Genomic DNA, 18431 nt, shown 5'->3' with positions numbered 1-18431 from the left:
AAAGAACTCACTGATCTAGGATGAAATAACTAGATAGTTCGCTCCATATCCTGTTAAAATTAGCTGAATGGCAACAAGAATATTGTCAACTCAACAAAGAAAAAAAAAATACTAATCTCCTCAATTAATTAGCCTGTCCTATAACAAAGTTGATCAAATTCCCTCCAAGGATACTGATTTTTTGTTAAACTAAGAATATTGATTAAGCAATCGAGAGGTTACAAAGCTAACAAATAGCCAGCAAAGCAAAGAATAAAGTACTGGGATAAACTGACAAAACCTTCTAACATAAAGACCAAGCACCAAAGAGCTACAACACAACCTCTAGAGCACTTGTCAAAAGTTACAATATAGCTCCCAAAAACTCCAGCTAAGATGTTGCATGCAATATCAAAACCATCACAGTGTGGAGCATCCATCATATATAGACCTTATTAAATCTGCTGGGAAATGAAGTCCCAATTTCCTGAGGAAGGGGATAACTCAGTTTTTAGGTATGTTATGCTCTTTATGGTTCTTGCTAGATAACTTACTTTTTGGCAGGCAAACATCCTCGGTGCAAGCAACCTTTCCATACTAATCAAAGGCCCCACAAAAGATTACTAATTTCCAATGTTTGAAAAATCGAATATAAAAGGCTTGATTATGTATGCCAGTGGCAGGGTTCAGCTAGCTTTCACCACCTTGCTTGTTGCTTTCTTCATAGTCATTTGAACTTTTCAAATGCTTGATAGGCCGTTGTGCATGATAGTGCGTTGTCCTTTGAACTTTTGGGCATGAAATGTTGTATGGATGTGAAGCAAATTAGATTCCGGGAGCACATCCAAAGCTCCAATATTAAATAACTAGAAGTCGTGATCATGGATTCCCCGGCTTATATATTTTCAATGTTTGATTCTAATAGGCTGTTTCATTCTTGTGGGGATTTCATCTTCATTGGGCTGCATTGACAACGACAACCAGTGCCCTTTCAAAAAAGAAATGAAAACGTCGCATCGACAACGAGCTGGCGGTCATCGACGTGGAATAAGCACGTGAAATACGCATAATGCTTTGAGTTGAATTGAATCTACATTTTTGGTGGGGTGCCCTTTCATACTTGGACAAACAGATAACCAATGGACGTTGTTGATTTCTCAATGCGGCGACCATTAGGATAGAACCGATTTTACCGTTTTAGCCCTCAAACTTTCACACGTGGAGCAAAAACTGTCAAGTGGACGCTTATCTCGGAGAAGATAGTGATTTTTTTCACGTAGAAAACTATGTCAGTATGTTTCCAGTTTCCAGCAGCAAATGCTGATTCCCCCAATGGAAACCATTTTACCATTTTAGCCCTCCAAAGTGTTCCACCTCTTTTGGGATTTGCAATGTTGGACGCAGCTCGTTTGTGTATCTATATATAGCGGATTCCTATCACTATCTCTTCCTAACCTAGAATCACTAAAATTTTCAGACAGCCTTCACCCACCGGCCACCATGCCTCAAGCAATAAAGATATTCTCAAAGTCACTGACTGACACTGACATCACAAAAAGGTTGGCGATCCCTGCAAAAATCTTGCCTTCCTTACCAGATTTTAATGGGAGCCATGCCGTGACAATTCCCCTTATGTATGGCACAAAGATGTGGCCAATTGTCTGCTCTGTCCGCAGGAATGGGTACAAGAAACCTGTTTTCTCCCGTGGTTGGAGAAATTTTGTTATTAGCAATGATTTCCATGTTGGCGAGGAACTCACCATGTACAAAGTGCAAGATGAAGCGGGCGCTTTCCACTATAGGGTTGAAGTGGAGAAGCCAGCCACACCATCCGTGGCTCTTTCTGCTCGGGCTCTCTCTTTGAATCATGAGATAGATGAAACCACTGGCAAAAGCCCCACAAAAATCAGCAACTCTAGGCACAAGCAACAGCAACTTCGTAAAGCTGATGCACCGGTCAAACAGGAGGGAGCTTTCATGGAACTAGCCAATGCTGCAGCTGATGCCCGGGTCCCTTTCGTTGATCATGTTATTGCCAAACCACCTGCCGGGATATGTGCCACTAGTGTGCCTCATGAAGCGACTAGTAACCCTCACTTCAAGCTTGAACATGAGACTGAAACGAAGTTGGGTATTGGCATTACCATGCGTGAACCACCGCTCCATGCATGCTATATGACCAAAGAAGAGAGAGACATAAAGGAGCCCTTTGATCTCAATTGGGGAAGTTCACGGGCCTCCTATTGCACTAGTCAAGCTGTTGGAGATGCATATTCCACGAGTACTGGAAGTATTAGCTTGGACTTGGTTCTAGGAGAACCCAGTCCACTTGACGGAGCAGCGAATTTAGATTTGACTTTGGCACTGCCTATTGCCGATATTTGATAGACGGCAGTGTTTGCTCACTCAAAACTATGGTAGGAAGTTACGAGTTCAAAGAGAGATAGAACAGCAGTACGGGAGCCTTTCCAAGCCTGTCAAGGTGGAGGGTCATAGTCCAAAGTGAATGCTGCTGAATAAGGCCTTGTGTTGATCAGTCCAATTTCGTATTGTCTCGTCTTGTTTTATTTCCCGCAACTATTTAACTATAGTTTCTGGAGAATTGGGTTGTGGAGAATACTGTAGGTGTAATTTCAATATATTTATATGCTTTTTAATCTTTTGGGTTCTGTTTTTTTGTTTTATTATGTTTTCCACGTTTATCGTCTTATATAGTAATAATTATAAACTTGTGAGTTAAGGGTCTACCGTTTTTGCTTTTTTGAAGATTATTATTATTATTATTTTAATGATGATTGATTTCTTTCTTTGATAGTGGAGATGATTGATTAAAGTAGCTGTTTGGTCTCATTTTGTATGATTTGATTAGCCCTTAGGGGCATTGAAAAGTCCCATGAATGACTTGGTTTTTTGGTCTTTCTCAAGCCCAAGTCGTTGCCCTTCTGTTGACCTGCTTTTCTGCCTCCTCCCTTGATCCTTAAAGGGATCCGGTGGATTAATCAGGTCCAACTTTAATGTCAGTTCGTCGGCCGGTGAAACTCAACCCTTTTAACAGGATATGGAGTTAACTATTTGGTTATTTCAGCCTATATCAGTGAGTTCTCCATACAAGTTCTTTTTTGTTGGTAAACTAATTAGCATTTGCTATTTTTTCTTGGATGCAGCCAGATCTTGTTGTTTTCACGGGGAATAGGTAGCCAAATTTCTAGTTGCTTGTTATAGATGATTAAAGCACTGTATTCTGGTTTTTATTTTCATATCCTTGCTCCAAAGCTGAAGCACCCACCTACTCTCTATCAGAGCAAGAGCAGAAGAAGCACCAATTGCTGCATTAGACACTTGTTCTGCTGACTTAGCCGCATTTGTTTCTGGTGTGCTAAATGCTCTGACTTTGACTGTGGCGGCTGCTGTTGATTCTGTTAGTGCAGCTGCAATTGGTGCTTCTTGTGCTCTTCTTCTAACAATCTCATTCATCTTGCCAAATAAAAATTATGTAGCAGTATTAACTAATTAATCACTAGCATAGTTTTGTTGAATGATCGAATTTCAATAGTTTCTCTTGTTGATGTTCAGTTCGATTTTTATTTTCCTTTTTTACTTTGAGTAATTTCCTAATTCTCATTGTGGTAATAGTGATTCTTTCATAAGCACAAGGCAGATCTAAAATTAATGGATTTGTATAAATATTGTATGCTTCTGTTGTTTTTATTTACTTGTACCTTTGAAATTTTAGATTAAAGATTCTGTAATTTTTGTTTGATTAATACCTTTTTGTTACTTAATTTTTCGTTATTTACTCTCTGGGTTTTCAAAATTTTCTACAGAGCAGAAGGAAGAGGTAGTAGAAAACAAAATCATAACCCAAACAATTGACACTTGAAACAAGCAAGAAACCAAAAATTGACTCATGCTCCTGTTTTATTCTAAACTGTTGGAATTTGGTTTGATATGTCTTGTGTTTTAACACTGAGTTTTCCCAACCAACGGTGTGTTTATATACTGCCACTTGCTCTGTTCTATCTACATGACAAACTGTGTTGCTTCCGCTGCCATCTTATGTTGTCCGCCCCTGTCAGTTTTATGTGCATTTTGAGAACATGGTGACGCTGGTGTTATTTTCCGGGTGATCTACATTGTAACATTGTGTTGTTGCTGGCATCTTATTTCTGGCACTATGCTATGAGGCTTGCCCACACTGTATTCTGGCTTCTGATTTGCTCGGGCATTTGGTGTACTTTGCTATTCTACTCAAACTCTGAACGAGCTTGCTTAACTGCATGATAAGCTATCTCTCTAGCAGGAGCCTTCACCCCAGCAATGAAAGTTGCTGTATGATCATTGCACTGCTGTATTCTTCCCAGGTGGCATTTTTATGATGTTTTATGCACTCTCTGCCCGACGTTTGCTGTTATGTATTTCACTATTTGCAGGCAGCTATGTACCAGACGATGCCTTCTGTTTCACTGATCCTTTGTTGGTAAGTCTATCAAATTTCTGATACTCGATAAAATTCTACGGTTGACTAAGAAAAAAAAAACCCAAAATTTACTTGGCATGAGTTGTTCTGATTACAATGCCATGTTCCTAAATTTTGTTATTTCTTGGCGGGTGATTTTGGACTGATTGAGTACTTGTCATGACTTTGTTGAATGTTCATCTTTACTCTATTTTTTTTAATTCTTCTGTTCTTTATTAATTAGTTATGATGCATGAACGGTTCTTCCTTCTTCCTTTTGTTTTTCCTAAGCTATAACAAACTAGGTTTCCCATTAACATCAGCTTTTATACATTTTAATTTTTTAAAGACGTCAAGTTGCTTCTTAATTCATAACAAGTAATTTTTTTGCTCAGCAATTCATAGCAAGTAACAGTAATTATATCACATTTTAAATAAATAATTAAGTTGGTAATTTAATAGATATAATAACCATAATACTAATATTAAATTGTGCAAATAACCGAATAAAACTTTCACAAATTTGCTTCAAGTGAAAGAGAAAAATCAAGAAAGTTAAAGCTGATGACAAAGTCATACATACCATATATATCCAATGAACAAATATGTTAGAAAGAGAAATGAATAAGGCGTAAGCAACAAGCCGAATAGGCTCAGCAAAGCTGGCAATCTCTTTAATTTAATTAATATTCAACTCTATCGGGCGATGGCCGCACGTGAACCCTAAAAAGACCCTTGCCTCTCGCGAGTCACCCACACCATCTGTCGAAACATTCCCAGTTTGGACAAAACGATGGCACGCTCGGGCTGCTGATCAGGAATCTACTCTGCACCGGGTACGTAGTTAAACTCATCATTGGAAGCAAAGCAAAAATAGAAAAGAAAGAAGATTCGAATCTTCTCCTTAACATCCGGCGCTTGTGGCAGAACATGTTTTATTAGTAAAAACACAAATTCATCATCCCGTCTGTCTTATTTGATCGATCAACCTCAATCAATTAACAGCAGAAAAATTTCAAATTTGTGGAGCAGAGGGTCAAGTCTACGAGAGGCACTTGTTCTGGATGTAATTGATCCTTTGAGATGAGGAAAGACGCTTACCTTTCCTAGACATTATCTTGGACCACAATTTCCTCTACATTGAGCATGGACAAATTGGATTCCTAGCTAAAATCGAAGTACCTACATTTATCTTAAACCTTGAGCTCTTAAAAATTTAATTATATACGAAAATTAATAAATAACATAATTTATATATAAAATAATTAAAATGTATTGAAGAAACCCATGGAGAGCACCACAACCACGTGAATCAAAATTAGTTATAAGCCAATGTTATTTCCAAAAAAAAAAGAGAAATTATAAGCATATGGTGGCGTTTTCTACTCTCCATATCAAACAATGTTGGTGGCACCAAGGTCAAGTCTAAAAATTAACAGCACTGAGCTGACAAATTTATTCAGCAATGAGTCAAGTCGACTAGAGGCAATTTAGTTGGGTGTAAACACCATCTCAATAACAAAAAGGTAACTTTGCTAGAGAAAGGTACAACTGAGGTCGGAAAATCAAACTAATGGACTCAGAAAGTGACTGGAATACGTTGCACGTGTGGCCGGTGCCCAATCAAAACCCACCTTGACTGTGGAGTTGAACAAAAACTATCAACCACACGCATTGGTTAGGGCCTTTCCGGATGTCTGTCTTTCTGCTATGTTTGAGCCTTTGGATAAGAAATTTGTCTTGGGAAAAAATTAAATTGAACGGCACCATCACTTCGAATCCTACGCCTAGCCCGGGCTATAAGTTTGCTTATGATCCATGGGTAATTGGAAAGAGATTACCATGATTCTTGGGCTTCATTCTATCATTATACCAACATTTTTTGGCCCTGTTACTTAATTTGAGCCAGGTGTTTGGACAATGAAAGAAAAAATGAATTAACCAGAGGAATTGTCTCAATCCATTTACAAGATACCAAAAATGACATGCACCTATAGGATTTGGCAATAAAATATTTCGATGAACATATCTGACCGCACACCAAAAAAAAAAAAAAAAGAGCAAATTGAAGGTTGAAACATAAATGGTTAGTCAGTTAGTCTTAATCTAGGCTAGAAAATTAAGAAAAGTGATTACCAATCAAATTGCAGTAGTTGACTATTATGATTATAGTTTCTTGAACAAAAAGGTAATAGATAACTCCCTTTTTAAAGTTTTAAGTATGTTATGGTCTTGATGGTTCTAGATGAAAATAGAAGAGATGCGAATGTCTTTTAATTTTGGCATGGAAGCAGTTAGCCAAGTGAGAATCATCATCCTCACACGGCATCGTGAATCAGAAAATATTCCATATTTTACTCTCAATTCGAAACGTCTGGAAAACTTTTGTTCCTTTTGGAGGTTTGCGGAATTGAGTAATATTTTATTTTATTTTTTATTTTTTAAAGAGAGCAACCCTTATTTAATGAAATCTACAACGACGTATCAAAAAAAAAAATCAAAATAAGTGATAGAAATTTGAACTTGCTTGATTGACTGGAAACAATGGATATAGACTGATTGAAAAACTTTTGTTAAACGCTGTGGAATTGACCAACCCTCTATTTAATGTAACCAACAATGATTTATCACAAAAAAAAATCGAAATAATCGATCGTAATTTAAACAAGGGTGATTGATTCGAAACAGTCGATGTAGGCTGATTGAAAAACTTTTGTTCTCTTTGGAGGGTTGTGGAATTAAGTAACCCCTTATTTAATAAAATCTACCATGATTTATAAAAAAAAAAATCGAAACAGCCCATAGAAATTTGAGCTCGGCTGATTAATTTGAAACAATCGCTGTCTCTTAGACGTGCCTCACTTTTCGATTCATTAATCAGAGCTGGTTCTCACATTGCATACAAAAAAAGTCATTGTCACGTCTTAAGGAAACACTTCGTGTTTGAACAAATCCTTCGTGTTTGAACATACAAGCAAGAAATTTGCTAAGTTAAAAAAATAAATATATAGTATATAATAATCCAAAATCGACATTAGGATAAAAACTTTTTAGTTGACGGTGAGTATTGAATGCAGTCTAAAACAGATTATACGACTTCTTTTTGTTTTTATTACAGAAATCGTTTTAGGTTAGATTTTGACGTTTTGTAGAAGCAGATTGTTTCTACTTTGGACTGAAATAAACCAATGTGACGGAACGCAAGTTGTTTTTAGTTTATGGCACGGTGGGGACCAAATGCAAACGCGGGTCGTCCACGTTTCTTGCAGAAAAGAAAATGATGTTATAGACGGTGGATCTGGTCCTTGTTCTTAACGACGTGACAAATATCTCGCGTGACGCACTAAGGGCCGGAAAGACAAGGTGCAAGATACTTCGTACCATATGCAAACTCCGCAAATGGAAATCATTTTGCCATTTTAGCCCTCGAAACTCTTCCACATCTTATGGGATTTTAGGGCTAAAGGTTGAAATGGACAATTAAGTACTTTTAAGGAGAGTATCTGCAGATGGAAGACGACAAATCACGCATATCTCTTTTGTGTGTGTGTGTATATATATATATATATATATGAACAGCCTATTCTGGTACAATCTCATCCTCTACTAGTAGAACTAGAATTTCAGACAGCTGCGCCATGCCTCATCGAGCAATAAAGATGTTCTCAAAGGCATTGACTGACACTGACGTCAAAAAAAGGTTGGCGATTCCGGCTAAAATCCTGCCTTCCCTGCCAGATTTCAATGGAAGCCATGCCGTAACAATTCACTTTATGTATGGTGCAAGGTCGTGGCCAATTGTCTGCTCTGTCCGCAAAAATGGGTATAAGAAACCTGTTTTCTCCCATGGTTGGAGAAATTTTGTTATTTGCCATGAGTTCCATGTTGGTGACAAACTCACCATGTACAAAGTGCAAGATGAAGCGGGCTCTTTCCACTATAGGGTTGTAGTGGAGAAGCTAGCCAGACCATCTGTGGCTCTTTCTGCTGAGGCTTTCCATTTGAATCATGAAGGAGATGAAGCCTCTGGCACAAGCAGCACAAAAATCAGCAACTTTGAGCCCGAGCAACAGCTGCCTCAGGATGATGCACCGGTCAAACAAGAGGGAGCTATCATGGAGCTAGCCGATTCTGCAGCTTATGTGCCGGTCCCTTTCGTTGATCATGTTATTGCCAAACCACCTGGCAGGATACTTGGCACTACTGGTGCGAGTGACGAAGCGACTAGCAAGCCTCACTTCAAGCTTGAACATGAGACAGAAATGAAGTTGGGTATTGGCATTACCATGGGTGAAACACCACTCCATGCATGCTACATGACCAAAGAGGAGAAAGACATCAAGGCGCCCTTTGATCTCAATGGGGATGGTTCAATGGCCGCCTATGGCACTAGTCAAGCTGCTGGAGAAGCATATTACAAGATTACAGGAAGACTTAGGTTAGACTTGGATCTGGGGCAACCCAGTCCATATGATGGAGCAGTGAATTTAGATTTGAGTTTGGCACAGCCCATTGCCTATACTCGATAGTGGACATGAAGCACCGTATTCGCTCACTCAAAACCATGGTAGGAAGTTACGAGTTTGAAGAGAGCTAGAACAACAGTACGTCAGCCTTTCCAAGCTTGTCATATGGTCGAGCGTCATAGTCTAAAATGAATTCTGCTGGATAAGTCTTGTGTGTTGATCAGTTCAATTTTGTTTCGTCTCGTCTAGTTTATTTCCCGCTACTTTTTTAACTAGAGTTTCTTATGCTGCTGGCTTGGAAGTTTTTTGGAGAATTGAATTGCGGAGAATATTGTAGGGGTAATATTAATAGATATGCCTTTTGATGTATTGGGCTCGGCTTTTGGTTCTATTATATTATTATAACAGAATAACCATTATAAACTTGCGAGTTAAGGGTGTAAAGTCTATATTACTTTTGAGTTTCTTTTTTGGGTATTTTTGAAGATGATTGATTTGTTTTTTGGCCAATGGAGATGTTTCATTAAAGTAGCTGCTTGATATCAGTTTTTGATAGGATTAGCCCTTTAGGGGCATCGAAAAGCCCTATATATAAAAAAACTCTGTTTTTTGTCTTTCTCTTGCCAAAGTAGTCGTCCACCTCGTTGACATGCTGTTCTACCCCCTCCCTTGATCCTTAAAGAAATTCCGATAGCTTAATCAGATCCAACTCTACAGTCAGCTTCGTCGGTCGGTGAAATTCTACCCTTTCAACTGACAATTGAAAATGAAGTTAACTGGCTGGTTATTTCATCCTAATCAGTGAGTTCTTTTTTTGATAAACTAATTAGCATTTGCCATTATTATTTCATGATTCCAGTCAGATCTTGTTGTTTTCATGGAGAGCTCGCCAAATTCCTGGTTAGTTGCGGCATCAGACATGTAATAGATACCACAAAAATTTTCATACTGTTAATAATTGAACATTGTAAATTTTAAAAAATACAAAAACTCACATTTTATAAATTATTATACAAGAATTAAATTCAATATTTTGATAACTACAAGATTAATTGCATAATTTGATCTTTGTTGAATGATTGAATTTCAACAATTTCTCTTTTAGCTTTTTCTGAATAAGTTAACTGCTCGTTGAGCTTATTTTATTTTAATGTCTTGTTGATGTTGATGTTCATAACCATTCCTTTTTGCTTTCTTTTCCAATTTGAGGAATTTTTTTTTTCTGGGTGTATAATTCTTTCGACTGTTGGAAATTATTTTGGAGATAGTATTAATAGAAAAGTCATCCCATTCGTCAACAATTCAAGAAGTTAACCCAGGATTGAAGCATCTTATGTATGTTGCCAATCACTTGCAGTATGGTGGGCTTACAGGTTTTTCTCCATCTGTTCTTTTTTCTTTTCTTTTCCTTTTGTTAATAATTGATTAAATCTGTTGTCTTCTTAAACGGTTTGGTCAATTAGTTACTGATCTAAAATTGTTACACTCTCCATGTTACGTTTTTGGGGCGTTGATTTCTCCTGGCGATGGGTGGCTGGTGTTTTTGACATTGATTCCCTTGAATGCTGTCTCCTATCTTTATGGTCCTGTGGTACGAGATGGACAAGGAAGGCGGATGAGAGGAAGCTGGGACTCTTTATGATTCTGTTGGGCAATGAGGCGGGGATTCTCTCTGAGGGTTGGCTCTGAGTTGAAAGGTTTTTCTGGTGCAGGATTGCTTTGCTTGTTTTATGATCTCATGCATGTGGATTCCGGTCGGGGGGTAGAGAATGGCTTGCTCTGGTTTGCTGAAGAGATATGGTTGGCTGGATTGGTGGCGTCCTGGCGTGTGATGCCATTCTCTTTGTGCGATTGTGATGTGCTGGGTGGCTTCTCCTCCCTCCTTTCTGTGATTGGGAGTCTGGCTAAGGGTTGCCGATCAAGGCTGATCAGCTTGGGGTCGAACGCTCACAGCGCTTCTGGGGATCTTCTTTTGACCAACTTTGGTCTCTATTTGTGAATCCCCGGCATTTGTATTTTTTAATTTTATTCAATTTTATTTTTATATTTAAAATTAAAATATTTTAATTTTTTGATTTTAAAAATTATATCAATTTAGTCTTTTTCTCTAACAGTATCTAATTTTATAGTTAAAAGATGATGTTAATGCTGATGTTAGTATTAACGTGATGTTGAGATAATGATACTGAGTGATAATGTGATAATATAACGTGATATTATACGATGATGTGACAGTGTTGATGTGATATTGATATGCTGACATGTTAATGTCATGTGATAGATCAAAAAATTATTTAAACAAAGAATTCTATCAAGTCATAGGGATTAAATTAAATCAAATATATAATACATGGAATAAATTGAAAAAAATTAATATGTTGAACCAAATTGAAAAAAAATTAAAAAAATATCAATTTTTAAATAGATTATTGATATGCTTATTAATAAGCCAAATATTTAAGTGTAAAAGATTTATAGTATTAAAAAATATATATAAATATTTTTTTACTTTATTATTTGATTATAAAATATATAAATTAATTTATCTTTTTTACAAAAATTAAGTTTGAATTCTCCTTCTATAAAAAAATTTTGAAAAAATTTTATACTTAAAGTCAAATTTAGATGAATAATTTGCATTACGTTAAAATAAAATAATAACAAATAATTAAATATGTTGATTTGGTTATAATTTTTATAATTTACAAATACATATTTTTTTAAAATTATTCAACTCTTACTCAATTAACATTTTATTTAAATTTATTCAAATTAGAAAAATATGTTGATTTAGTTACAACTTTCACAATTTACAAATACATATTCTTTTACAATTATTTAACTCTTACCCAATTTACCTTTTATTTAAATTTACTCAAAATTTTTTATAAAATAATTTATTTAAATTTAAATACCACAATCAAATTCTGTTAAATTTAAATTTAAATTATTAATTTAGATCAATAAAAAATTTGTTAATAAAATAAAATGGTACAAATATTTATATTTATATTTAACTTTATCAATCATAAATGCAGTTTTTAATCTAGAAAATTTTAACTTAAAAAATATAACTTGAAATATTAAACAAAATAAAAATATAAAAAATAAATAAAAAGTTGAAAGGATAGAACTCAGATTCTATGGTTGTAATAAGAGGTTTGTTATATCCAAATTAAGCAAGTCAAAACAAAAAATTATTTTTATAATTATCACTAAATCCATATCTCCGTTTTTCAGTTTTTTAAAAGAAAAAACTAAATCAACATATTTTGCTAATTTAACTTTAGCTCAAGTTAAAAATTAAGTTAAATAAATTTTAAATTTTTATACTATTATAAATAGAAAGAAAAAGAATTTGACTTTTTTTTATTTTATATTTATATAATATAAGTTATTCATCTAAATTTGACTTTACGTATGAAATTTTTTCTTAATTTTTTTGTAGAAGAAGTGTTAAAACTTAATATTTGTAAAAAATATAAATTAATTTATATATTTTAAAATCAAATAATCAAGTAAGAAAATATTTATATATATATATATATATTAACATAATAAATCTTTTACATTTAAATATTTAGTTTATTAATAAGCATATCAATAATCTACTTAAAGATTTTTATTTTTTAAATAATTTTTCAATTTAATCCTTGAATATCTCAATTTTGTTTAATTTAATCTCAATATTATATATTTTTATTTAATTTAATCTCTATAACATGATAAAAATTTTTATTTGAAATTTTTTTTGATTTGCTATGTGACACTGCTATATCAGCATGTTATTGTCACATCACATGGCATTACCACGTCATCACTCACGTGTCACGTGTCATGTGACATATCACGTCATCACTTACGTGTCATGTGACATATCACATACTCAAAATATAACACATCAATGCTAATATCATTACTGACGACAGCGCTGATATCATCTTTTAATAGTAAAATTGAATGCGGTTAGAAAGAGGAAATAAATTGATATAATTTTTAAAATTAAATAATTAAATTATTTTAATTTGGAGTGTAAAGATTAAATTAAACAAATTTAAAGAGTAGATAGAATAAAAAGGTCTTGAGACCATTTGTAAATATTTGGACTTTAGTTCATCTTTTGTCTTCTAGTCGCCCATTCCTTCTCTGTTGACAGGGGCCTGTTCTCTTACTGCTTCAATGCCAAAGGCTGGCTGCAGTTCCTTTGTTTTGTACAAGGGCAAAGCCCGTTCTCAAGCTTGCTGTCTTATGTCATGAAGAGTCTTACACCAGTTAGTTGCTAGACTTGAAATGGCATTCAAGCTTTTGGTTGAATAAAATTCACCTTTCAAAAAAAGAAAAAACAACACAAACCCAAAATTAACAGCATGCAACCCACGTATCCATCTTGTCTACTACCCTTTTTGCAATACGTAGGAAGAGTTTTCACAAGGATTAAGCAGATAGTGAATAGTAACCATTTGGCTCAAAAGGATGGCAGTCATCTTTTACTCAAAGATGAGTTTCTTGGCGATTGGAAAACAGAATTTTTATGGACTACAGTATGTTTGAACAGGAAGCCTTTGCCAGTCAATCTTGCTAAGGTTTGCCTTGAGACTTGAGTGCTTACATGCAATTGTTTTATATTCGGAGGGAAAAGGAGAATCCACTCCACATCAGCGACAACACACAAGAGAAGAAGATCAGATGATCTCCTTAACATCGTTCCGGCGCTTGTGGCAGAACATGTTTTGCTGCCTTCTTTTTTTAACTGATCATCAATAGTCAAAACAAATTGATCATTCATAATGGACTGGAGATATCTCAAACCAGTCAAAAGAATGGATTGGGAATGGTGGAATGGATTTGAAAGCGACGCCAATCAAAACCTACAATATTGACTGTTGAAACTGCACTCATTTGATTCAGTCCGATGATGGAAGTGTGTTTAATTTTCTCCTTGTACAAAAGAAAACCATCGAAATGAATTCTTGATTATTCCATCGACAGCCTTTCTAGAACAATTATTCCAATGGTAAGGGCCTTTCGGGAAGGGCAAGAAGGCTTTCTCAGAGAAAAAAATTAAATTGAAGGGCATCATTGCTACGAATCCCAAATGTAAAGGGGAAGTTGTGCTCCAAAGCAGCCCCTAGACCGAGCCAAGGAAAATTGGCAAGAGACTACCCTGATACTTGGGCTTCATTCAATGAAAATACAAAATTCGGCTGCCCACCTAGGGGGATATAGGCCCAGTTAATTTTAGGACTTGGGAGGCTAAGCCTCTTATCAGCCTTAACATCAAGCCTGTTAGTCCGTATTCCTAAAATTGATTTTTTTTAATCTCAATTTTAATGAATTTAACGTTATATCTTTATTAATAATTGATTTAAGATATCATGATAATGAAAAGATTATTTTTACTTTATATGACATCACATTTTGAGGATGACCCATCATGCTAATGTGGATTAATTTATTGATTACTTGATCATCAATTTAAAAACATTTTGAAAATCTATACAAAATTAATTACTATGAATAGCACCCTAAAGTAGCAAAATACTAGAAAGTTAATGGGTTTTCTAGAAAGTTTCTGTTGATATTAACAGGTTGCAGAAAATAGTTGATGAAGTGAGACATTAATGGATTTATAGGGAGATTAATCACTTTGTGGATGTACTCGTTAATAATAAGTGTGAATCAATTGAATATGTTCGTGGTATATGGATTAATAACTCAAACATAGATATTATCAGACTTGACATGATCACAGAGTTTGGATGATTGGACACATTTTTCTTTTAAGCCTTTTTGCAGAATATGCGTATGGGCCAACCCCATATTTTTTCTCTACCGTTTTGCCCCCGAATCTAATGAGGGTTGGAGAGGGCCCAAAGCAGGTTCAAGACAGATGAAAATGATAATGTTGTCACCTCAGACAAATGAAACATACGTACAATACTGTTGCAAGTCGAAAAGAAGATAATGCAACCACTCGTCAAGCCCCGATGATCAAGTCCCTTGGCCTTTTAGACCGTACCGACCGCATCCGATCTGGATGTGATAAAACAGTAAGTTGGTGATAGTTACTATCTTGTCTTGCTTTAAATCGCGCGTTTCACGTTCGTAGCTCGCTCGAGTCTGTCGTTTTTGGGATGGAAAAAAAAAAGAGAGAGCACCAGGTAACCTGCTTTTCTACCCCTCTCCCTCTTCCGGTTAATCGAAACCTTCATTTATTCTTTGGCTATAGAGCTCAAACTCAGCCTTCGACGACCATAACGCAGCAAAACTGGAGAAGAGATAAAGCACTTCAATTTAGTGATTGAATCCTTGGGTTAACGGGTGATTGAGCTACGAATATGATGCAGTCTGATCATGGTATGCTGATCGAGCAGCTCTTGGTGGGTCTGACAGTACTAGCGAAGCAAGTTGGCGAGGCGGTTGATCAGGCCAAATCGTTCAGGGTCGACCGCGGGGAGATGGAAAAGCGAGTTCTTCAGCTCTCGCAAATGCTAAACAACCTGCTCTGCTTCATCACCATGGATCCGATGATGTTTAACTTGAACCCAATTAATTGTGTCATCGGAGGGGTCTCCAAGATCCTTGAGGAGGCCTTAACTCTGGCCTGCAAGTGTAGACGCAAAACCATCGTTTGCCGACTCTTCACCGGCACAGAATCAAAATTAGCCACCACTATCCACAAGCTCTACCAACTTTTAGACGTTTCTATCGAATCCATGAACTGTCTTCTTATCTTGTACAACCCCGATTTCAGCAGCGCCTTTGATGAATTCTTTCTCTCGTTGCCTCAATTCCTCAGCAACGATTCATCTGCTCTTTCGGCCTGGTCTTGCATGGTTACAGAAAAATTGATTTGGCAGCTAGCCCCCATGCTGGGTGAAACTTCTCCACCTGAGCTAAAAATATGTTGTGCGGAAGCTTTATCGATGCTTAACGTTGGGAGTGTTCTAAACAGTAGTGGGACGATAGACGAGACAGAAGAATTAATGTTTTGCTTGGCTAAATTGGTGGAAGCGGAGGATGGTGAATTCCAGTTCAATTGCTTGACGATTATAATGGAAATCACTGCCGCAGCCGAATCTGATCTCGATCTTAGATGCAAAACATTTAAGACCAATTCACCTGGTGCAAAGGCTATCGTTGAACTGCTCTTAAGGGTGATTAAAGAATCAGAGGATCACCCTAAAATCCAAGTTCCTGCCATCAAATCGATCGGGTCCTTGGCGAGAATTTTCAAAAAAAGAGAAAGTCCTCATGTGATTAGTGTTTTGGTGTCGCAGCTTGTCAATGTGCACCAAGAAGTGGCAACGGAAGCTATCGTTGCTTTACAAAAGCTTGCCTATCCAGGCAATTATCTTTGCAAAGCGCATTCAAAGATAATGATCGAGTTCAACGCTGTAAAGCCTTTGATGAAATTGCTGAGAGATGGTGAAAGGACACAGCAGCTGCATGGATTGGTGCTTATCTGCTACCTTGCTGTGAATGCTAATTACAGCAAGGCTATGGAAGAAGCCAGGGTCAGGACTGCCATTCAACAATTATTAACTAGAAAGGGGAGGCCGCACAGGCACGATGTTTCGCAGCATCCCGAATTGAAAGAATTGGTACCCAGGGCCTTGGGGTCTCTGATATTGTATTATAAATACTAAAGAGCATGTAGTTCATCAAACGTAGGCAGTATTAGTGTTCACTAACCGTAGAAACAGTCTTATCGTAAAATACTTGTACATGTTATTTATCGATTCTAGATAAAAAAAAAAGGGGTTAAAATTTCAGAATCATTGCTTGAGTTGGTAAAAAAAGTTGCCTTAAAAAGACAAAAGAGGTTAACTCAGGTGAACATTCTATATGGGCCCAACCCCGAAATCTTTACTATTTGGACCCAACTAAGACAATGGGGCCGAATCAGGTTTTACGTGTTTAGGTCAATATAAGAACATTCATGTATCTTGATTAATGCTTTTACTGTTGGACATAAAATTAAATCATAATGTTTGAAAATTCTTTTGAATTATTTTAAAAAAATTAAATAAATATTTATTTTTTATTATATTCATTGTTGTATTTTTATTTTAAATAAAATAAAATTTTATAATTAATTATAATTAATCAAAATATGATTTGTCATTTTATACTCATACAACGATAACGTGACATAAATGTAAAAGATGAAAAAAATTATATTGTCATATCATCACGTTATATCAATATTATTATAATAATATATTAACAAAACATATGAATATTATGTGACATAAATTTGACAATTGATATCTTAATTAATATAGATTAGTTAAGCATTAGTCATAATAGATTATTTAGATTAAAATATAAATATAAAATCTTGATTAATCATAATAAAAAATAAAAATTTATTTAAATTTTTTTAAAAAATATTATGCCTGAAATTAAAATCCACCAAAAGCTAAATTGTTTCTTTTCATGGTCTTTGTTAGAACACCAAACTGAAAACTTAGAAATTGGCTTCAAGGCGTGTATCAATGCCACTATCCTTAAGGTTTTATTCGCCCTCACTTGTAGTGTGCAAAAGAGTTACCGGCGTATAAACCTCGAAGATACAATGAAACCCAGTGATTGATGGCGTTTTGCACTGACGAAATCAATCCACTAAGCACTTACCAGAGTATAACAAGATTATCAAACTTCTATAATATTTTTTCTGCAGGAAAATAGTATAGAAGAAAACTTGGAAGATGTTTGAGGAAGAAGAAGGAGAGATATTACTGTTTTTCTTTTTTTTTATTTTTTCATTGGATAAGGAAGGTCATCTTTTATAGGCATAGATGCCTGTTCTCAACAGACACTATTTGTGTCTGTTTCAAAGAGTTGCTTCTGTTGGTCTTTTCCAACAGATGTAACTCTTTTCTTATTTTATAGTATCTATTGATTTAATTTTCAACAGACACAATCCTTCTTTTAATTTCCAACAGTCACAACTTTCTTTTAATTTCCAACAGTCACAACTTTCTTTCTATTTCGATATGAAATCATATTTTTATTTGAAAATGTCCAACAATCCCCCACCATTTTCAAATTAATCCAAATTTTTCGATAATCTTGGAAATCAATTGCATAAATGAAGGTGTCTTCCGATTGAACCTTCACTTAGTGAAAACATATTAAAGTTAACCGAAATTGCATGGTAGACTCTGCTTTGAACCAGCTATTCCATTTGGTTAACCGAACACATTTCACACAATGATTTCAACACCAATGAATGCACAGTATCCGGCGACGCTTTTATGGCCATGCGTCCATATCCTCTTTTCATGAGTGCTGTTAGAGCCAAGCTCTTGAACTCCTAGAAGCGGCCACACTTCACACTCACATAGGTAGATCCCATGAATGCCCCCGTAACTAAAGCATTCTAACAAATTATGTTATGGGTCTATTAAGATATATAACTCATCCTTTCCTTATCATTACAGGTCCCTAGCACTTTACTTAGGATGGAATATAACATATTATATTATAATGCTAGCAGCCACATACAAATGATGTACTTTGTC

The 18431-nt window shown here is 35.6% G+C and overlaps 2 protein-coding genes across 2 annotated transcripts; both read left to right on the top strand.

The window, feature by feature from the left end:
• Nucleotides 1-1479: 1479 nt before the first annotated feature.
• Nucleotides 1480-2713, top strand: LOC149527152 (uncharacterized). Its single transcript, XM_089783814.1, has one exon. The coding sequence runs from the start codon at nucleotides 1480-1482 to the stop codon at nucleotides 2362-2364; it is 885 nt and encodes a 294-aa protein (XP_089639940.1). The 3' UTR covers nucleotides 2365-2713.
• Nucleotides 2714-14967: 12254 nt separating this feature from the next.
• On the top strand, nucleotides 14968-16731 carry LOC110418564 (uncharacterized). Its single transcript, XM_021431327.1, has one exon. The coding sequence runs from the start codon at nucleotides 15240-15242 to the stop codon at nucleotides 16548-16550; it is 1311 nt and encodes a 436-aa protein (XP_021287002.1). The 5' UTR covers nucleotides 14968-15239; the 3' UTR covers nucleotides 16551-16731.
• Nucleotides 16732-18431: the final 1700 nt, after the last annotated feature.

The sequence above is a fragment of the Theobroma umbraticum genome, unplaced genomic scaffold, assembly GCF_002168275.2.
Source record: "Theobroma umbraticum cultivar Fairchild unplaced genomic scaffold, ASM216827v3 scaffold_50.0, whole genome shotgun sequence".
Lineage (NCBI taxonomy): Eukaryota > Viridiplantae > Streptophyta > Magnoliopsida > Malvales > Malvaceae > Theobroma > Theobroma umbraticum.
The sequence above is the reverse complement of the archived record's forward strand: the minus strand, read 5'-3'. Positions and strand labels throughout refer to the sequence as shown.